Source organism: Schistocerca serialis, chromosome 3 (genome assembly GCF_023864345.2).
Source record: "Schistocerca serialis cubense isolate TAMUIC-IGC-003099 chromosome 3, iqSchSeri2.2, whole genome shotgun sequence".
Classification (NCBI taxonomy): Eukaryota; Metazoa; Arthropoda; class Insecta; order Orthoptera; family Acrididae; genus Schistocerca; species Schistocerca serialis.
The window spans coordinates 979386391-979407742 of record NC_064640.1 but is presented as its reverse complement, the minus strand read 5'-3'; the positions used below and the strand labels follow the sequence as shown (position 1 = coordinate 979407742).

The following is a 21352-nucleotide window of genomic DNA, read 5'->3' as shown; positions in this document are numbered from 1 at the left end:
TTTAGTAGATAATCAAATTAATGTAAAACACAGACTGAAATCATATTTCCTTCACAACTCCTCCTATTGCACAGAAAAATTTCTGAAAATGTTGTAACATAAAAAAGTGTCAAAAATGTTAGCTAAAATATATCCAAGCTGACATACTGTGGAAGGATAAAGATAAAGAAAGAAAGAAAAGTCGCAGCAAATCAACTCAATAACTACAGTATTTCATTTATTTACTTAAACCATATTTATTTAAGGAAATATATTACAACTACAAAGCTACTCCTTGTATCATAACAATTAAGAAATTATTTACAAATAAAATGAGATTCTCAAACATGTAAAATACACTACGGAAAAAATGAGCTTCATTTATTTACTGATACTCCAGAAATATAAATATTTTAAATTCACATAAAAAATTTACACACCACAGGAAAAATAAAGCATCAGTCACGGAAAAATAAAGCATCAGTCACTGGTAAACACTGACAACGGTTTTCTGTGATATGTGTTATTTATTTATAAGACTGTAATATCCATATCCAAAAAAGTCAACATGGAGAAGTGAAAAGTGGTTTCATGTGAACAAACAGCAACGGTTATGAAAGTATTCTTTGCAAAATTAAAATAGTACATAATTGAACCATCCACAAATGTCAAAAGGTACAACTGTGAACAATAAATCTGTAGTGAAGCTGGTGTGTCATATTCTCTGCCTAAAAATGTACACAAAAAACGAGCTCACAGCATTTCCAGATGATCAGGTACCTTACTGAATGCTCTGTCTTCCAATTTGTCTGACATAAAATGTTCAGAAACTTTAGTGTATTGTATATCTGTTTGTTCCAGTAGAAACTGTTCATAAGGCACATTTCACAATAACCATTTCATATAAATCTGTAAACCTATCAGATGGACAGTGTACTGGAACCAAGCAGTTATTAGGAAATATTTACATAATACATTCAAAACTAAAATCAATGAAGAAGTTACTGTGCAGAGAAAACCAAGTTGTTAAAAAATAATGATTGGAAGATAAAAAAAGCCTGTCACCATGAATCTGAAGAAGCAATACAAACTACAGGTTTTGTTTAATTGTTCAACAGATTGAAAGATAAAAATTTAATTTGTGATCTTCAAAATTAAAATAAAAAAGGCACTGAAATCTGTCATGACCCAAACATAATAAACAATAATGCACCTTTCAAAACGAAATAAATCTCTGTTCTGCTAGCACTTCCTCACAACACAATACTTCTCTGTAATGTTTTGTTCAAATTTTATTCCCTGAGATTTTAAATTGGTAGATATACTGTGTGCATTAAGAAAGAGTTCCTCATAAATACTGAACTGACATTTAAAGGAAGTTTGTCTAAAAAGCTGTACAGGTAGGAAATGACACCCAAAATTTTGTAGTTACGATAGTCCATAAAATCCCTTTCCATACACTACAAAGTGGTGTAGAGTAATACACAGATCACTAAGTCATTGCTCTGTTCAATATTTTACAAGGGTAACCATACAATCAAAACTCCTCTCCACTCATAACAGCAGAGAAACGAGTAGTCAGCAATTGACAAGTAGCTACTGAAGTATTTAGCATGAGGAAAACGTTATCAAGTGCATGTTTCGAGAAATATTGACATAAATGGCCAAAATGCCCAAAGCAGACATTGTTGCTTCTCTACACATTAAAAAAATTGTCATGAGTGATGGTGCAAATATGGACTTATTCTGTATAAGAATAGTAGTGAAATGTGTAAATGAATCATTGCAACTGTTGTATCATTATTATTATACACTAATAAACTATCTAATGGCCTTGTAACAAATATACTAAAAGTTAAAACACTGACAGTCTTCAGAAATTGTAAGTCAATTCAAAGAACAACTTTCAGGTGTCATGGAAATTTTACTGTCAAATCTACAAAAAATCAAAAGATAGCAAAACTTTCTTATACGTTGGGAACTTCAATACACAGGTCACCATACTTTACATATCTACCTTTCACAACCCTACAGGACCTGCATACACTTTAATATCATTAATTACAACAATGGAAATGAAAGAGTAATAGATCACTGAAGATCTTAGTTATGGGTACATGGTTATCAATAATTACTATTCTGATGTTTTCAATTGCTGTTGACAGTTATGTTCACATGGACATGGTCTCTCTCAAAATGACCTGCATTTTCTAAAGCCATTTCTCCTGGTGTGTTGAACTCTGAATGTGAACACTAAGAATCAGGAAACCAATCCTAGGCTACGTGAAAGAACTGAGGGACATTAAGACACAACAGAATTAATGCCACAGTGAAACAGAACATATTTTAAAAGCCAGTAAGCCTTTTAGGAAAAGTGATGATTAATTCAAAATGAACCTATGAAAGGAAATCGTGTACCACATGCATCTGTAGCAATTTGTAAGGTGGTTTCATTCAATCTAAAACCTATTCGAAGTGGACCAAGGCATCATCGTAACAAATTATAACGCAAGGGACTTGCACCATAAACTGGATGAGCACTTCCTTGCAATCAGTTCAGCATTCTGTTCCATATCGTAAATACCTCTCATCACATAATAAGTTCTGCCACAAAAATTGTAGGGAAATGAGTAATAACACTGTATACCAAATGGATACAGACATAAATTATTTAACATCCATCAAGAATAAATGTTTTTATTAACCAAATTACAATAGCAAATACCACTTCCTAAATTCATTTGCTACCACAGGGTCACGAAGCTAACAGGCAAAGAGAGCCACTTTTTAATGTATTATAGTGAAAGTCTGTGGAATTCTGCATGTATACAGGATATCATCCAGTGATTCACAGCAAATACCATACTACGCACCCACTGATGGAGTATGAATAGTTTAATGTTTCAAACTGTTGTATTTGGGAAAAAAACAACCTCCTCGTGTTATCTTCTAAAATTTTTAATATTAATGTGAAATGACATAATACTGTAGTGTTGAACACAATTTAAAATACTGGCAACTGCTTTCAAAACAAGTAACGCATTTGTCATATATTTCAGCATCCATTTAAGAGTGCTTTGGTCCCTGGTGTTTAGCATGTCATTTAAAAATTTTAGAAAAAGAGGAGAAACATCAGATGTAGCATCAAATTATAATTATAATCTACAGTGTGAAACAGCTGACTTCCTAAGATTCTAAACAGGAGTGCAGTAATTTCCATTCACAAGAGGAATGTTTTCAATATAAACATAGTTCACTCTGACCAACTCTCAGTTTTACTCTATCAGATGCTCTCAAATATGTTTACAAATGAAATTTGGAAATGGAATTACTGCATACTAAGGCACATTATTACACACCACTTCAAAGAAATTGCAACATTGCAATACACTCCTTTTGTGTTCAAGGCACTTAGAATCTTTCAGCATAAAGTGTTGATCAATCATAGAAATCTAAGTCTTAGTCTACAACACTAATATCTGAACCACTCTCAGGCCATCTGTCTTAACATATAATACACATACCAACCCAGAATACAATTAAGTACTCAACTGCCTACTGTATTCTGGCAATTTGTTCACTAATTCTTTCATCAGTAGCTTTGTACATAACATAAACACATTATTTACAACATACAGTAAAAACAATTATAAAATTAAATATATTCAGCCTATTTTACATTACTATAAAACATGTCAGACAGTCACCAACTAAAATTTTTGCATCATTATAATCACAAACTCTCAACAATCAAGACATGCTTAGGAAACTATAAAAATATATCTTTATAAAAGACCAAGTACTTTATGTGCTACAAATTTTCATACACATATAAAGCTGTAGAAAAATAATGATGGAATGAAAGACATTTTACATCTGGATGCACCACTGCATGGCAAGGTAAAAGGCATTTGTCATCCTTTATGAGCAAGATTTTCTGTTAGTAAATGAGAGAAAAACAAGTACATATAAAAAATGAGGAGGAATAGATACTGCTCCAATTGAACTGATTGAAGAATTTCCTCTTCTTAACCAGTGTAAAATATTAAATAGAGTACACTATGTCAATTTAATAAAATAAGCACAAAAAGGGACATCATTTTTGTACAAAGTTGAGTCAATAAAATAAGCCCAAAATAGGGGAAATCACTTTTTGTACAACACTTAGTACGTCCTAATTGCCAGGTATTTTTTACCCTCATAACTGTTCTCTTTTCTGTTTCTTGAGAGAAAAAAATATCAAAAAAATAATTGTCCCCAGCAACATCAGTCAGCAAGTCTTTTGGCATCAAACAATTTTCTCACAAGGGCATCAACAACACTTTTTACATTTGAAACAGGTTCAGTGTTACCAGAAATGTAATATCACACACAGTTTCCTTTTTCCTTGTCTTTGTTTCAAATAGCTGGCTCCAACTGTCAAAGTTTAGAAAGCTGAAATTCACAGTGGCACTTCCCACTTTCATAACAGAGCTCCTTCAGGCAAGAGCACTCTTACTGTGAGTGGGCGACAGTTCCATTGTTAAAATGTGGCCCATAGGTGGGTAAAAGTTGATGCTAATAGGCACATCCACAATAGCAATTACTGACTCTTAACTTCACACTGAGAGCTATTGTGCACACGTATTGTAAACCAAATGACGATCAGAAACAAACTCTCATTTACCTTCACGATAAACTTTTTGTGCTCGAGCTCGATGCACATACTTTAACTCGCTCAGTCACGACGCACTAACTTCATTTCGTACAGGTAATATGTTACTGTTCAGCACAAGAAATGCAATGGACATTAAAAACCATGTTCCAATTTATTTCTCTGAAGACCAGCTACACAATTTAGTTTTTCTCTGTTCACAAATCTTCAGATTTCTACAGTCCAGTAACAGGAAGTGCATTTCATAGAACACTACACTTCATTCAATGGAGGTCTCTACCAACTATATGTAGATTGCCTCAGCCTGTTTCTGATGTTGCGCTCCTGTAGCATAGGCGGGACTCCTCGTGCCCTCCGACCAGTCAGATGCAGAGCGCGGTGACGAAGACGACCAGTGGCCCGGAGACTCTGGGGACGGAGTGGGGAAATTATCCGGTGCCTGAACATAGTGCTGAGGTGTCGCTTCCGAGTGCTGTGACGGGGGCGTCAAGTAGTGGTAGTACTGTTGCTGTAGACCAAAAGCTGCACCCGGACCAGCTCCCGCGGCACCCACAGCCGCACCTGCCAAATCGGGAAAGTCGAAGCCCACAGCCTGCGCCTGTTGCTGGCCAGTAAGTCCGTGTTTCTGTTGAGTCGCCGCACGCAGCGCAGCCATGTGTGTCGGCGAGGTAGGTAGCGACGGCCTCGATTTTGCCGGCGAAGGTGAACCGCCATAGCTCGCCGCGGGTGAGCTCACACTGTGCGGTGGAGACTGCTGGTTGCTGTACGGCGGCGAAAGGGCCTGCGCTTGGGCGTGGACCTGCAGAGTCGCCAGCTGCAGCTGCTGCTGGCTGGCACCTGTGGGGTCGAACAGCCCTCCGTAGCACCCGTACTGCTCCAGCCCGAGTGCGCGCAGACTCTGCAGAGGTCCTCCGGCTGTTCCCTTCACACAGTCCTCGTAGGCCGGAGGCTGCTTTGGTAATGAGAGACCGCCGTTGCTGTAGACCGAACCGTCGTAGGGACTGGGAACACTACTGTCGGCGGCGCCTGCCGGTCCGCCCACCGTGCGAGGGGACTCCAGCGAAGTGACTGGGGAAAGCGAAGATGCCGCACTTTCCACACTCTGAGGCTGAGTGCCTACTGGCGGTTTCTTTCCCCCAGATTTCTTGACACTCGGTTTTCGGCGTACTCCGGCCACTCCGTCTGTATCGGGGCTGGTCGGTGAACTGCCACCTGCCGCATTCTGACCGTTTGCGTTGGCTCCTGGCTTGGGACGTTTCTTAGATTTGGACGGTTTCGTACCAGCCCCTATTACTGTAGGGTGAGTAATCAGATGATGATGGTGATTTGGTGAACCTAGAACACAAAATTGATATGTTTAATGATTTTATAATACTGAACAAAATAAAAACTTTAAAGATATAAAAACTACGAAAGGAAAGAGAGATGTAATGCTAGACTTCAGTTTCTTAGAGGTAGTGTGTTAGTTCAGTTGTAGAAAAAGGGGTAAGGAATTGGTTGTAGCTTTAATGAAGCAATCCTGTGAAATCTGACTTATTTGTGTTATAAAAACCTCAAAGAAAGACAAAAGTGTCACAGCATAAAGACTTAAACAAAAAAAAAAAACAAAAATTAATATGTGCAGAACACAGCGAAAGATTAACAGAACACTATAACCGACACAAATGGAGCAATCACATGCTTTGTATATTTTATTTAAAAAATATAGCAGAAACTAGAGCATTTATGTTTAGCAAAATAATAATGAATAATAACGCATATCATCATCTACCTCAAACACCAGGTATGCACACCGTGTATCAGGAGTTTTTACAAAGTATGTAGTAGACTTTTTCAATTTGATGCAATTTGCACTATCTTAACACAAAAGGAGAGTCAGCCCAAACTTATTGCCAACTCATTAAACAACACAACTCTCAATTATTTCCTTCAATAACAGATATAAAACACCTACTATGATATACTGACAGACAGACAGATAATTCTCCCAGATTAAAAGACTTGCAGAAAACAGCATTAGCCACAATGTGTACTGCAGAGGAGAATGTGTTTTACGTAACACTAAGAAGAAGAACATTTTGCCCCTTTCATAAATACTTTCAGATGGTTAAGAACAGTTGTATCACAGCATATCTGCAAGTAAAAGTTATGAAACAGAAAAAAAGAAAAAAAGAAAAAAAGAGAGTATTACACTTTGCAGTTAAATGATGCATACTTTGAAATAGAGGTTTTTTGCACATCTGTAATTTTGTTCATTCTCTTTACTCACTAGAAATTAAAACAACAACAGGCTCCAAACCATTTTCCTTCAGACAGCAATAATAGTGATTTTGATGTCTTTCTATTTACTATAAATGATTAATTTTAATTGCATATTATTTTGAGTTTAAATTAAAATCATTTTATTGTAAATACATAGCTAACTCTGCTTTTTACCTATGATAGGCCCATTCGGTATGACAGTAACCATCTGTGGGCTGCGTGGAACGTGCTCATCAAGTAATCTCACAATATCATGGTGCAACCTCTCTCCTGCTACATCTCTTGGCAACCTGTCCATATGATCCGTGATTTCTCTGTTAGCAAAGTTGTCCAGTAGGGCTTTACAAGCTTCGTAACTTCCTTCACGAGCAGCAAGGAACAATGGTGTCTCATCCTGAAAGAAATACAAGAGATCCATTTAGAATAGTAAGTTTCACTTGCATTTCTTGAGGAAAAGTTGTATCACTGGAATTGTATTTTATTACATGTATGCACTCACATAAATAAACTGATATATCAAATTAGAATAACAGCTAAGTGAATACTCAGTATTATCATGAATCTAATTATATATAGCACATTGCACAACTGTTGGGCCAATTTCAACTTGCCTTGTCATCTTGAGCATCCCTGTTAGCACCATGTGCTAACAGTATATTTACTGCTTCAGTATTGTTAACAGCAGCAGCCCAATGAAGGGCAGTTTTTCCAGAGTTATCTGCAGCATTTATATCAGCATCAGCATTTATGAGATCCTCCACCATGCCCTCAATCGCTAGACGAGCAGCCAGAATTAGTGGAGTAGTACCGTCATGCATTCGAGCATTTAGATTGGTTGCTCGATTACGTAGCAATATCTACAAATCAGAATTATCAAAAATTAAGACTTGCATTAATAATTTCCCTGCTGTATTACAGTTGTAGAACTGAACTGAATAATGACCTGTTTTAAAGTTACAATAGTTAAAATTACAAGTAAAACTGCATGTAACTCTGTACGTAACATTAACAAATTGAATTACTGCTAGCATGAAAATCAGATCGAAGAAATAGGCATTAGTACCATCCAATATTAAAAGTATATCACCACCTTTCCACAACGACACACACCTTTAACAGATCAAATAGCAGCAGTGTTCACAAAACGAATCAAACTTCCTATGTAACATGTAGTATTGTATGTACCTGGAAAACTCCCATGGCATCTGCAGCAACAGCAGCATGTAGTGGGGTACGACCAGTATTATCTTGTAGGTTTGCATCTGCACCAGCATCCAAAAGACGTTTTGCAGCATCAGCTCTAGCATATCGGGCTGCTAAATGAAGAGAAGTCTCTCCTGTTTTGTCCATTGTGGCGTTAAGTTCAGCTCCTTGAGCCACGAGATCGGTAATGACAGCTGCTGCACTTCCATCATCATCCTCATCCTCGCCAGTGTCTATGCCTCCACCACGAACTGCTGCTACCATTAATGGAGTCATTCCACACGGACCCCGTACATCCACATCTTGGCCACCCTCCTGTGGTGAAGAAGACAGATTTACTCTCTCTGTGTTTTATGGCAATGAAAGAGCATCATCATTAACAACTCAAGTGCCACAGAACTTCTATATTAAATAATCTTCATCTTAACAATTATTATCTGCAGTGTAAATTACATTCCAACTTCTAGTCAAATAATTTAAATAAAAGTTTTAAATCCCGCTAACAATGACTTTCTCTGACAATACAATAGTTTATGCAACTATGAAAACCAAGTGCAAAACACATTTGAGCATTATAAAAAAATTATGGCAACCAAATAATAACAAGCACTCTTCATGCTGCGGTACTTCATTTAATGAAGGAGCTGAGATTAACCGAATTAAAGTCTTCAATTGTCACACAAGCTGAAAACTCGTATTTTAAGTTTTTAAATGCAAGGAAACTCCGAATACCTACGATGTAACATAATATTCCTGTGTACACACACCATTTCATAGAAGAAGCAGTGACATCGTTCAAGTACAAATAATAATCATAAATAGTAACTGATCACCCACTCGACAAAGTTAACATATGTGATTATACAAAAGAGAATACTAAGTAACAAATTTGCTTCTTTTTGTTAGGAATTTAACGACACTCACCAAACTAGGAGGTGTCAGTATGGCTGGATCTGGCCTGTGTCTCATGTCTGCCACCTCAAGGTGTTGTTGTGTCCACGTCCGTGCTTCGCCCTCCTCATATTCTGTGACAGCAGTGTGATCTGATGCGTAACCAGCCTCACAGGTCCCAACACGTAATCTTTTGGGTGGGTGTAGGTCCACTTCATCATCAGACCACTGTGTTGCCTGCCCAGGACCTGCTCCTACACCCACTGGTGCCCCGGGCACAGCTCCAGTGGTGACATCGACACAGCCTCCAGATGGTTGTTTGTGCAGATTTCTCATTTCCTGACCATCGGGGCCCCTGCGACGGGAACGCCGCCGCTGACCGCTGTCAAATGACATTTTACTGTGGATCATGCTTTGACCGTTACCATTACCAATAACTAAAATACATATCTAATAAAAAGTACAATATCAATAAATGTGCATATATATCTGATTAAATTTTAATTATATCTGATTAAATAGTATGTCTTAGTTTTATAGTTTTTATTTTCACTCAGTTGTAAATTCTGTCATTTTCTAAAGCTGATGTTGTAGCTATATGAGTGTATGTATTACATAGAGTTTTGTAACTCTATGCAAGTATTCATCACAAAAACAAGCTCAAAAAGAGCTAGGATCTTCAAATTAATAACCTTTCCTGTGGAGAGTGTAGTGATATTGTGTATTTTAGATATTGTATGCAGTAGATACTGCATACGTGAACTAATGAAAAGCTATAAATTCAAGTTTTATACCTGCTGCTTCGTAAAAATCCTTCTGGGAACCAAGTAATGCCTTGGGCACGTTTCCGTTGAGCAGTAACGAGAACCCCTATGAGCAACCCAGCAAGCAACACTATCACTACCCCGATGAACACGTACTTCACATTTGTGCTCGGTTCGTCACCAGGAATTGGACCCTCGACACCCCGAACTTGATAAATTGGAAATGTTTTAGAAATTGAGTGCCTAGCTGCAGTTCCAGCTAAGAAATGTGCAGCCTGAAATATGGATGGACAATTCATTAACATAATGCATCACTTACTGAAAAGAAATATATGTATGTAAAACTGAATTTGTAACTCTTACTCTAAAAATAAATGACATATGTACCTCATTTGCTGAGCGGAAGCATTCTGCACTCTCCAAAGCACATTTTCGATTGTCCATTTCCAAATATGCTATCACTCCAGAGCTTCCACGACCAAACATAATGCTCGAACCTGAATCACTTTCTAGTTTCCACGGATAAATCATATCATTTCCTGCTTCATCCTTCTTCACCCTAAGAGTTGTGCGCAGCTGATTGCCAATCTACAGAAAAGACAATGGGTTTCCGCAATTACAGTAAGAACATCATAAAGCAGTTATTAATGTGTACACTAGGAGTTCTAGTTAACTTTTTTGTAGCATCAAACAATCAAAACAACATAATACAAATGACTATGTTAATGGTTTAAGATTCTCCATTCCCATAACCAACAGTCAGCAAATATTAATAAGGAATCTTAGATAATAATGCAGAAATAGTATAATATTTGTATTTACTTACCTCTCTCAAAAAAGCAACAATATTTGAGCGGAACACCTGCATATCCATGAGGACCACAATGGAAATAAGACCATCAGCCAATAATGGTTGCTCATTTTCACAATCTAGGCCATCCCAGTTGCACTCTTCATTGTTGCACCCATAATCGCAATGACCATTTGCATAGTGCTTCTGACAATAAGCATCATAAATGGGGCTGAAAATAAGAAATTGACATTAAACAACATCATAAAATGTGAGAACTTTACAAATGTAGTTCATTGACAAAATAACTTAAAAAAATAGTCCGACAATAATCTTTGTACTTGTATATTATACTGAAGTATCATGAACTCACTTGCAAGGATTAAGTGATTTCTGGCAGTCTCTTCCATCAAATAAGCACATTGGATTATTGCAAACGGCATCACAGACTCCATTCATAAAGACTCTGCGACAGTCGATAGGTGCTGTGCAATTCTTCCAAGGATCTATTCCAAGAGAGCAATCATTGCCATCATAGTTGCATGCAGCTACATTGCACTCTTCATCACAATGATGGTTTCCAGCTTTTTCCCTGCAGCCGTTCTCAATGCACTTCTGCCTCTGCCTATCCATATCGAGATCCTGAACACTGTAAATGCCAATTGTGCTGACAGTGGGCTCTGCTGGAGGAGGACGTCCAATGCCTCCAGGAAATGATGGATCATACAGTTCACAATTCTTCCCAGTCCATGTGCGCAGACAATAGCATGCATAGTCACCTATACGATTCTGACAAGTTCCACCGTGTTGGCAGGGGCTACTTGCACACTCGTCTCTCGTGTCAAGTTCACAGTGCGCACCAGCTGTTCCAGAAGGGCAGTCACAGTGATACCCTACACCGTCAATCACTCTGCATGCACCACCATTCTGACAGGGGTCCGACTCACAACCATAGCCAGCAAAACGGCAGTCTGGACCGTAGTAGCCCTCGGGACAAATACACGTATGGCCTGCTTCCAGGGCTTCACAAATACCACCGTTGGCACATGGTGCACTGGCACAAAAATCGACACGCACTTCACAGTGCCGTCCCATGTAGCCCGGCTTGCAATTGCAATGGTAATTATTGACAAGCTGGACACAGTCTTGTGTTCCTGGTGAGGAGCATGGGTCTGACAGACATTCATTGATATCACCTTCGCAGCGCGGACCTACAAATCCTGGAGGGCAACGGCATTCAAAGCCACCGACACGATCCACACAAGTACCATTGTTGTGGCAAGCTCCTGGCACACAGTCTTCTACGTTAATCTCACATATGATGCCAAGTGTTCCTGGTGGACAAGAACAGCTGAACCTGGCAACCAGGTCATGGCAGGTTCCACCATTCTGGCAAGGATTAGGTCTACAATCATCCACATTGAGCTCACAGTTCTGTCCCTGGAATCCTTGTGCACACTGGCATGCATACGAACCAACTAGATTTTTGCATGTAGCACCATTCTGGCAAGGAGCTGATTCACACTCATCAATTTCCTGTTGGCAATAACTGCCACTGTACCCTTCCATACAGTGGCACCGATGACTGTTTCCTATATCTTCACAGGTACCATTATTACACAAGTCCTCACGATTTACTCCTGTTGGAAAATATTAAACAAACATTATAACAACAGAAATTTGATGTAATAATTACAAAAAAATCAAACACAGCTGCAATCCAAATGACATCAACCAATAATGCTGTTACTTACCCTTCCGTAGTGCTGCATCGCTACACGATACCATTTCAACATCACAGACTTTGCCAGTCCATCCTGGAGCACAAATGCATTGATAAGTATTCTTTGTTTGTAAACATGTAGCTTCATTCATGCATGGCTCAGTGCTACACCAATCTACATAGCTGCCACAGTATTTTCCAGTATAACCGTATGGGCAGTGGCAGGTGAAGTACTTCACATGGTCTTGACAGGTTCCACCATTAGAGCATGGGTGACTGTCACATTCGTTGATGCGATATTGGCAGTTTGATCCAGTGTACCTGCAGCATCATTACCCGTGAAGAACATCATATAAGAGCTTGAGGTACAGCACAGTTGGTAAACAAAATTCAAAATAGTGCTTAACGTGGTTAAACTACAAGGCAAATATAATAAGGTACTGGCAAGTAACAAGCTGTTTATGTTTTAAAAGCGAACTATAACACATATGAAATGTTTAAAAAGCATCATAACAGAATCAATTATCTATATGACATCACTCCCGGAGGATGTTTCACAGTAAGTAAAGAAACAATCTCTCTGTCAATTAATGAATTACTACACCTATACATGAAAGACTATGTGACTAGTACTTATTTACCATAATACAAATGAAACTTAGGAAAGCCATAATTTTTAAGGCAAGCAAAGCTATTACTGATTAAAATCCAAATTAAATGGATGCAACTATTAATGTTAACTCACAGAGATTTCACTCACTTGGACTACACTATTAATGGAGGTAAGTTTTAGTGAAGACTTACCCTGGCTGACATATGCAAGTGTAATTATTAATGCCATCAACACATTTCCCTCCATTCATGCAACTACTGTCGGTACAGTCCTCGTCATTTGTTTGGCAGTTCATTCCAGAGAAACCAAGTGGGCAAGTGCAAGTATATGAATTAACATACTGATTGCAAGTGGCACCATTGTGGCAAGGAGATGATTGACATTCATCAATATCTATTTCACAGTGCTTTCCACCAAATCCATCAACACACAGGCAGGTATAATCGCCAATTGCATCAAGGCAGGTACCACCATTCTGACAGGGGACTAAAATCAGAGAAAACAATCAGAAACACCAGTGATATTCAGAATGCAATTTAAGTTGTATATTCAGATACAGACATTCCTAGCGCAGTACTGAACTGTTATTTTTTACTGATTAACTTACATGAAGCACAATCATCTGTGTTTGTGATGCAGTCACGTCCTTCATAACCTAGTGCACAAATGCAGTGGTAAGAGCCATTAGTGTTTCTGCAGGTTGCTCCATTGCGGCATGGTGAAGATAACACACACTCATCAACATCTTCATCACAAAGGCGACCAGTGTACCCCAGACCACATGAACAAGAGAAATCCATGAAGTTGCTAGATGGTGAACAACGTGCTCCATTCCGACACCTGCAACATGGATGTATATGTCTAGTAAGGAATTGAATATTAATTAAACTTATTTTACACCACAGACAAAAATAGACACGCAAATTCTATATAACAGTAATATTTCACCTTGTCGCTAAAAAGCCTACTAAAAAATACCGTACCTGTTGGGTGAACAGGGATCAAGTTTGTCCTGGCAATCTCTACCAGTATACGGAAGCTCACAGACACAGCTGTAGTCATTGACAAGATCTATACATGAACCACCATTATTGCAAGGGTTTATTGCACAGTCATCGATATTAGTTTCACAGTTGATTCCCGTGAAACCAGGTACACACTTGCAGGAGTACGCATTGAGTTTATCTGAGCATGTTCCACCATGCTGACAAGGATTTGATCCACATTCATCCAGATCCAGCTCACAGCGTTTTCCTGTAACAAAAATAGTTTGATCCATGATATACCTTTCTAGTCAAGTGATATATATATTTTTTAAATATGAGTTCATACACAATAACTAAAGTATAATCTCAAGTACCTCCATAACCAGGTATGCAATGACATATGAACTGATTGACTCCATCTTCACACCTGCCTCCATTCATGCAGGGATTGCTAGCACATTCATCAACATCACTCAAACAACGTGCATCGTAATAGCCCCGAGGGCATTCACAGCGGAATCCGTCGACTAAATCCATACAGCGACCCCCATTTGCACAAGGGTTGCTTGCACATTCATTTATATTGGTTTCACAATGCTGTCCAGCATAACCAGGAAGGCATTCACATGTGTATCTGCAAAATATTACAGGTCATTTACTTTACAAACAATTAAATGATGATCACTAAAAGCTGAAAATTAAATGGTGAACCTCAAATAATCATACAAACACGAGTAAATAGTTATTAATATACATGCAAGAGATTGATAATTTCTTTAAATTTGGGTAATGATTTGAAAAACTTCCAAAAAACATACTACGGAACTGTCACTGGTTAATTTTTCCCCTTCAACACTTTTAAGCTTCTTTTTAATTGAACAAAGCAATTTTGAGGGGGAGGCTCAAAATGTGCAGCTACTAAGGAATATAATTCCATCCTGCTGCTGAATGACTCATGTATAATGTCACCAGCTTCAGGTGGTCATATCACTGAAATATATTTTACTAAAAAAGCTGACAGGTAGTAATTTATTGCAACAAATTCTTCTGTGCTGATCTAAATTATATGTTTATTTCCTAGAACAGTTATTTTTTGACTTCAAATGTAAACTTACTTGCTGATTCCATCAACACAATTTGCCCTGTTACGACAAGGATTGCTGAAGCACTCATTGACATTAATTTCACAGTTAGGACCAGACGTCCCAGGCTTGCAGCGACATTGGTAACCGGCAATTAGATCTTCACAGTGGCCTCCAAACTGACACGGATTGCTTTCACATTCATCTATTTGATTTTGGCACAAATAACCTGTATACCCTGGATGGCAGTTGCACGTGAAAGAGTTCTCACCGTCCACACATTCACCCCGGTGACAAGGAGAACTCTGGCAATCATTTATGTTTGTTTCACAATTTATTCCTGTAAAAGAATCACAGCTAATAAATACACGGTACGTGTGTCTGCCTAAGCCTGATTCTCCAAATCTGAACAAATAAAATAAATAACAATTATGCGGACACATTAGCACAGCTTTCCTCATCCATCTGATACTCATTATTTTAAGAGTAGGAACCAACATACCACAACTGAAACTTACCAGTGAATCCAGGTGGGCAATCACAAGTGTAGCCAGCTACAGAGTCTCTGCAGATTCCTCCATTGCGACAAGGATTACTGATACAGTCATCAATATTTGTCTGGCACCTATTTCCAGTGAAGCCAAAAGCACAAGCACAGCTAAACGTATTTATCAAATCATTGCAGATTCCTCCATTCAGGCAAGGGCTGGATTGACATTCATCTATGTCCGTTTCACACTGTGTTCCAGTGAAACCTGCAAATACAAATTGTGTTATCAGAAACAGAATTATGTTTAGGGCAGTATCACACTAAAATCACGCCCTGCAAATTGAGATGAATCACAAAAGATGGTTATAGACAAAGAACTGAATATATCTAAAAATGCCTGAACACTAAACAAGTAATTAGACAGTTGCTTATAGCACTTCAGGTTACCAACTGCAAACGGGACTGATGCATCTGAATACTGCCATCACAAAAAAGTTATAGTAATAAGAATTATTGCTTAAGTATTCAAAAAAATGAATACAAAACAATGCATAACAACAACAACACTGTTTCCTGTGTATTCTTTATTTCCTTGACAGACTATGTTTTTTACTTACAGTATCATGAAAGGAACTTTAAGCATGTTTTTTTTTTTTTTTTTTCAACTAAACATTATTCTAGTTGGTACCACCAATCAAAAAGCCATCATAGAACAAGTAATGTGCTCTCATATGAGGATATAAAGTTGCACTCTAATAACTACAATCAACAGACTTATCTGAATCTAATGCACAACCAATCATCACTAAATAACCCCACTTTAGACACAGTTGTGTTTCAAAAATATCTCACATATTAACAGAAATAATACAGAGAGGTGTTAAATTTAATTGTGAATATTCTTGGGAAATTACTGTGAAGCAACATGAAGTGAGAAATGTTTGCTCAGCTGCCACAACCACATAAATGCTGGTGCATGAATATGGAACCACATTTGGACAAATTGTAAATATTAAATTATTGAGACACACAATGCATTTCAGCACTGTGAATCAACTTGTAATGTGTTATTCCAGATTTAACAAATATGGCTAACTATGGGCAACTTTGATTTCTATTCTCTTTAGTGACCATTTCAAGGGAAAAAAAGAATTGTACAACCACACATCTGTTTGCAGAATTTGATGGTCTGGCAGTGATGTGAAACACAGACCTTAATTCCCCTATTAGAGTGTGTCATACTCCTCAAAGTAATGGTTGATGAGCTCTGTCGTTCTTGCCCAGATGTGCAGAGCAAAATAATTACGGAGATGAGACCTATTCAGGCAGAATGGAAGGTAATGTTCACAAGATACAACCATTTTCATTTATACACACAAAGTCAAATTTGTTGGTCTTAATAAATTCACGAAAGAAGAGAAATCTGGCAAAGGTGCCCATACTACAGTTTGTGGAGGAGGGGCAACAAGACCAAATGGTATGGAGTATTTTTAATACTGTGAAAGATGAATGATGACTTCTAAGTATCCACGACTCAAGATTTTGAATGTTTGTGGGGATGAAGGGATCACATGTCCATCTAGACTTATGCACCTCCAAGCATTTTTGTTGGTGCCACAGTGTATACGCGGACAAGGAGAAAAAATTCCCGGATCTCCCGGTTAAAAATACATTTTCTTCTGGGTGAAAATACGCTTTTGCCATATTAAGTGACAGTATACTTTCCCTCGGAACTGTAAAACTTATCCTTTGATAGGATATGGTTTTATACAGCACCGTAAAATTTCCCGGCATGTTATGGAAAGATCTTTGATGTGCAGCAACATGTACGCTGCATATTTTCGTATTACGAAAGTATAAATTCGAATTCCACCAACAGGATGCATATAATACTTGTCTCAAAGATTAAAAAGCTACAAGAAAAGCTAAACTTTCACTTATAATATTGATCTGTTTAGCACATGTTACACTTTGAGATACATCACACAAATATGCTAGCAAAATTTTTAATACCGACATAAATCTCTGATCTTCTGGGCTCAAAATTCTTCTAAATGGCTCGTCAACAAAGAGTTGATTTTTAAAAGAGACCAAACACTTTGTGATTTTTCAACTTGCGTAAAAGGAAATTTGATTTGAAAATAACACTTTCCGAACAACAATTCACAATATTTTCCCGTGACCTGTTAGAAATAGATTCATTTCAGCAGTTGTCAGAAAGCGCCAGATAAGAGGAGTCACCGCACTTGAGCAGTTACGGTGATGTAGGAAGTCCGTATGTTCGTACGTGTAAAACATTAAAAGATCTTACATTATGTCATAAAAGAAACAAGACATTAGAATACTCCAAGAGCGTCAGAATTTTGTGAACCATACTAAAATGCATAATTCGCCTTACAGTGCACATTCGTATGTCCAGATTCTCAATGACGTAGGCCTCGACCAGCTATGAAGCTTTTCAGTGTGGTTTTTGGGACGTAAATTTTCTTGGAGTACCAGTACTGTATTATCTCATGTTTGGTTCTCTATTATGGCATAATGCCATACGTGCTAGAATATGAAAACGAGCACTTGAAATGCAGCGAACAGTTGAAACTAGCCAATAGTGTGGAATAAATTGACTGCCTCAGCCAGAAAGCTTAATAAAAGCCAAATTTATTTATCAAACCGACAAAAATAACTTCATTGTTCTGCAAGGCGATTAATGCTTGACTATCAAAAAGATGGAAATAAAATAAAATAAAATCTGAAACTAGTAACATAGTTTACCCTTCGGTAATTATGTGAATGTATTTTAATTCACTTGATAGCTCCCAGCCACAGAAATCCATCTTGTTTTCATTTGACGTGAGAGCAATAAACGAAGAGGAAACAAAAAAAAAAAAAAAAAAAAAAATCACTAAATGTAAAAACGGGTCACGTGGAGACTAACCTCCCCCCCCCCCCCCCCAACTATAACTCAGACTGCTCTGCACATCACAACGTTAAAAAAAAAAAAAAAACTTTTCAAAAATAAGTTCATTTTGTAGCGCACATCTTTCTGAAGAGTTCGATACATAAAACATATATCTTCGAGGGAATGTAAGACATATAATTTGGTCTTTAGTGTGCAGTGATGAGATGCCAAGCATCTTCAAACAACATTGTTGTACCGCACGTCACTGTATTTCGCTCTGTGGAACTCAAACGTGTATATTTTGTAAGGGACGCCATCGAACTATTTCAGGACAGTGGAAATTAAAATGTCCTGTGTAGCCCTTCTCCTGCTCCCAGTCGGCTGGTTTGACATCCTGCCCTCTTTTTCTTTTCTTTCTTTCTTTTTTTTTTAAAACAAAAAAATACCTCGCAATTAATACTGGATAGGATTATTTGTAACCAGGAGAACAAGAACTCTTCAGAAAAACTGGCCTCTTTATTGCCTATTAGCTAATAACTTGCTCTTCTGTGTGACATAAAACTAAATATAGGACACCTAAAACCAGTAAAGACAAGAGACAGGCAAGACAGTACACATTTCTTCAATCCTTAGGTCCTAGCGATTTTTCTCTCTAATCTTGCTACAGCTTTACATTGCGTGCTTTCCTCTCTGCGAAAGGACTATTACCTTATCAAAGTTCGTCAAACATTTTGCTACATGAAAAATGTCTTCGTGTAATACTGAAAAAGCTGTTAATACAAATAGTACCCAACACTGGTGTGGTTTCTCGATCTGATTACGTCTATTTTGTCACTGTGTGCTGGAGAAAACAAAATAGGCCTTTCTAATATTTCAGCAATTGTAACACACACCAAATAAGCCAGACTGTTTGGGCAATAATGATCATTTTTATAATACGTCAGAATATAATTCACGAAGTACCGATACAAAATACCTATTTGGCCCACTACAAGCAAAAAGCTTTATGTTAGGAAACAGTTTCACATTTCATTCATATGCTCCAGTTTCTCATGCACGAGACCGAAAAATAGTAGAACAAAATTTTTGTATGAATTTGGAATCGTCATATTCTTCCATAATTTGTGTGATGTACCCGTTTCTTCTTCTTCCTCGTTCTAACAAGCTGTCTTGTCATCACTAATTCTGTAACTATTCCCACCACTGTGAAAACTCATTCTCCGGTTAACTTCACTAACCCTGCCACAATCACCGGTTTAGCTATCCAGCGAGTATTCTCCGGTTAGGCGTTATTACGTGTTCGTGCAATGCGTTTTCCGCGATACTCCCAGAATGGAACTTAAGCGGCTGCGAGCCGGGAACTACAACTGGCCCTCTCTCATGTAGCGATCTTGCCAAAAAATTTGTCAGGATTTCACTTTCTTGGATACACCGAGAAGATAATACATAGTCTTTCTTATCTGTTATTCCTGTTAGTCATTATTTCCACTCTGGTAGTCTGAATCTATGGATTTCGCTAGTAATTATAACAACGCTGAACATTCGCAAACCGAATCAACCACAGAAACAAGCAGCACTTGGCATTCACCGGTTCCGCTTTATTCCGCTCTATAGCCCCGTCCCGTTTTGTCTGCAGGAAAGTTTATTTCTAGATGTGATGCGGATTCGCCTGGCAGAGACATCACGTACACTATGCACGCATTCAAAAATCAACTTAGAATGTGTTCAAAAACCAGCAGGGGTGCGTTTCAAAATCATTTGAATAATCAATAGACCGACGTGCGCTGGATGCTAGGTGCTTTGTGAAAGAAGGGTCCCCCCCCCCCCCCTCAAGAAAATGAATTTGCCCAATCCCCCCGAAACTGCCGGCCGGTTCAGATACCCCGGTTTGCTGCACTCCCCACTACATCCGGGCCTGCTGCACACGCGTGAATCTGGCAACTTGGAGGCACCAGCAAAATTTTTCCAGGTACCCCATGTGGCTGGTTGCTGCTACTGCTGCTTACACAGCCAACAGCCACATTTCTGTAGCAAGAAGCAGGAGAAGGTACTACTCATATGCGACACAACTGCGCATGTGCATGAGCCCATTCGTACCTGATTAAATGAGTCTAATGTAAACAGTTGTGACGTCACGCTCATCGAAGGCAATTTGTTGTTGTGAAGCATTGCACAGTCTTCCAAAAGCCTTTGACACATTTTGCTGTTGACGGACGCTTGTACGAGCATTGTGTTATTTTATATGGCTCATTTCCTTTGCAATTTATGTTTTATTTTCGTTTTTTTTCTCTCGTTCATGTTTTAATGCTGCAGTATTATTCAACAGCAGCGGGATACAGTAATATCCTTTGTTAGAGTAACGATTCTCACCAGTCAAAATTACAAAAATTTAACTGGAAACCAAAACAACGAAAAATTCCCGGATTCTTCCCGGTTTTCTCCCGGATAAAAAACAGCTTTCAGGGGTGAAGGTGGCTGCACAATTTGATGCAAGACATGTGAATGGAGCCAAAGATCTACAATTTGGATCCCTCTTGCAGCTGGGATTTTAATTTCTTTTAAAATCCGATGTCACCTCCACTAAAACATCAGTAGTGGTAAAAGCACCACACAGGCCAACTTTGAGTCATCGCCACCTTTCAGTCATCAAAGGATGATTTAATTGAAATTGAAATTTGCATGCCTGCATGTGAACAATTTCTTCTGGGTGGATTGCTCTGAAACGCCCAATACAATAGCACGGTGAATGCAAAGGAGGAGGGGGGGGGGGGGGGGGGGGGAGGGGAAAACAGTGTGTGCAAAGCTTACTGAAACAATCAGTTATTATTAACTTTAATGATCTCAATCGCAATATAATGTAAAAAGAACTTAGTGATAACTGATTTTGATTGACTAGCAACCATCATCACATCTACAGTGAAAAAAAAAAAAAAAAAAAAAAAAAAAAAAAAAAAAAAAAAAAAATTGACCTAATTTAAGTTAATGTAAAAACCTTCGAATAAAATTTTAAAAAGTATCA

General features: G+C 38.2%; 1 protein-coding gene across 1 annotated transcript in view; it reads right to left on the bottom strand.

The window, feature by feature from the left end:
- Window positions 1–217: 217 nt before the first annotated feature.
- The window catches only part of LOC126471420 (neurogenic locus Notch protein), a 381291-nt gene continuing 360156 nt past the window's right edge, over window positions 218–21352 (bottom strand). Inside the window, exons 9-24 of the mRNA XM_050099559.1 lie at window positions 15466–15702; window positions 14981–15287; window positions 14240–14499; window positions 13863–14133; window positions 13487–13719; window positions 13071–13365; window positions 12298–12587; window positions 10917–12183; window positions 10580–10775; window positions 10141–10341; window positions 9784–10028; window positions 9023–9371; window positions 8081–8413; window positions 7507–7752; window positions 7070–7289; window positions 218–5968 (exon numbers count right to left, since the gene is read on the bottom strand). Coding sequence (XP_049955516.1) covers window positions 4917–5968; window positions 7070–7289; window positions 7507–7752; window positions 8081–8413; window positions 9023–9371; window positions 9784–10028; window positions 10141–10341; window positions 10580–10775; window positions 10917–12183; window positions 12298–12587; window positions 13071–13365; window positions 13487–13719; window positions 13863–14133; window positions 14240–14499; window positions 14981–15287; window positions 15466–15702 — 6002 coding nt within the window. The 3' untranslated portion in view covers window positions 218–4916. The remainder of the gene's footprint in view (window positions 5969–7069; window positions 7290–7506; window positions 7753–8080; window positions 8414–9022; window positions 9372–9783; window positions 10029–10140; window positions 10342–10579; window positions 10776–10916; window positions 12184–12297; window positions 12588–13070; window positions 13366–13486; window positions 13720–13862; window positions 14134–14239; window positions 14500–14980; window positions 15288–15465; window positions 15703–21352) is intronic.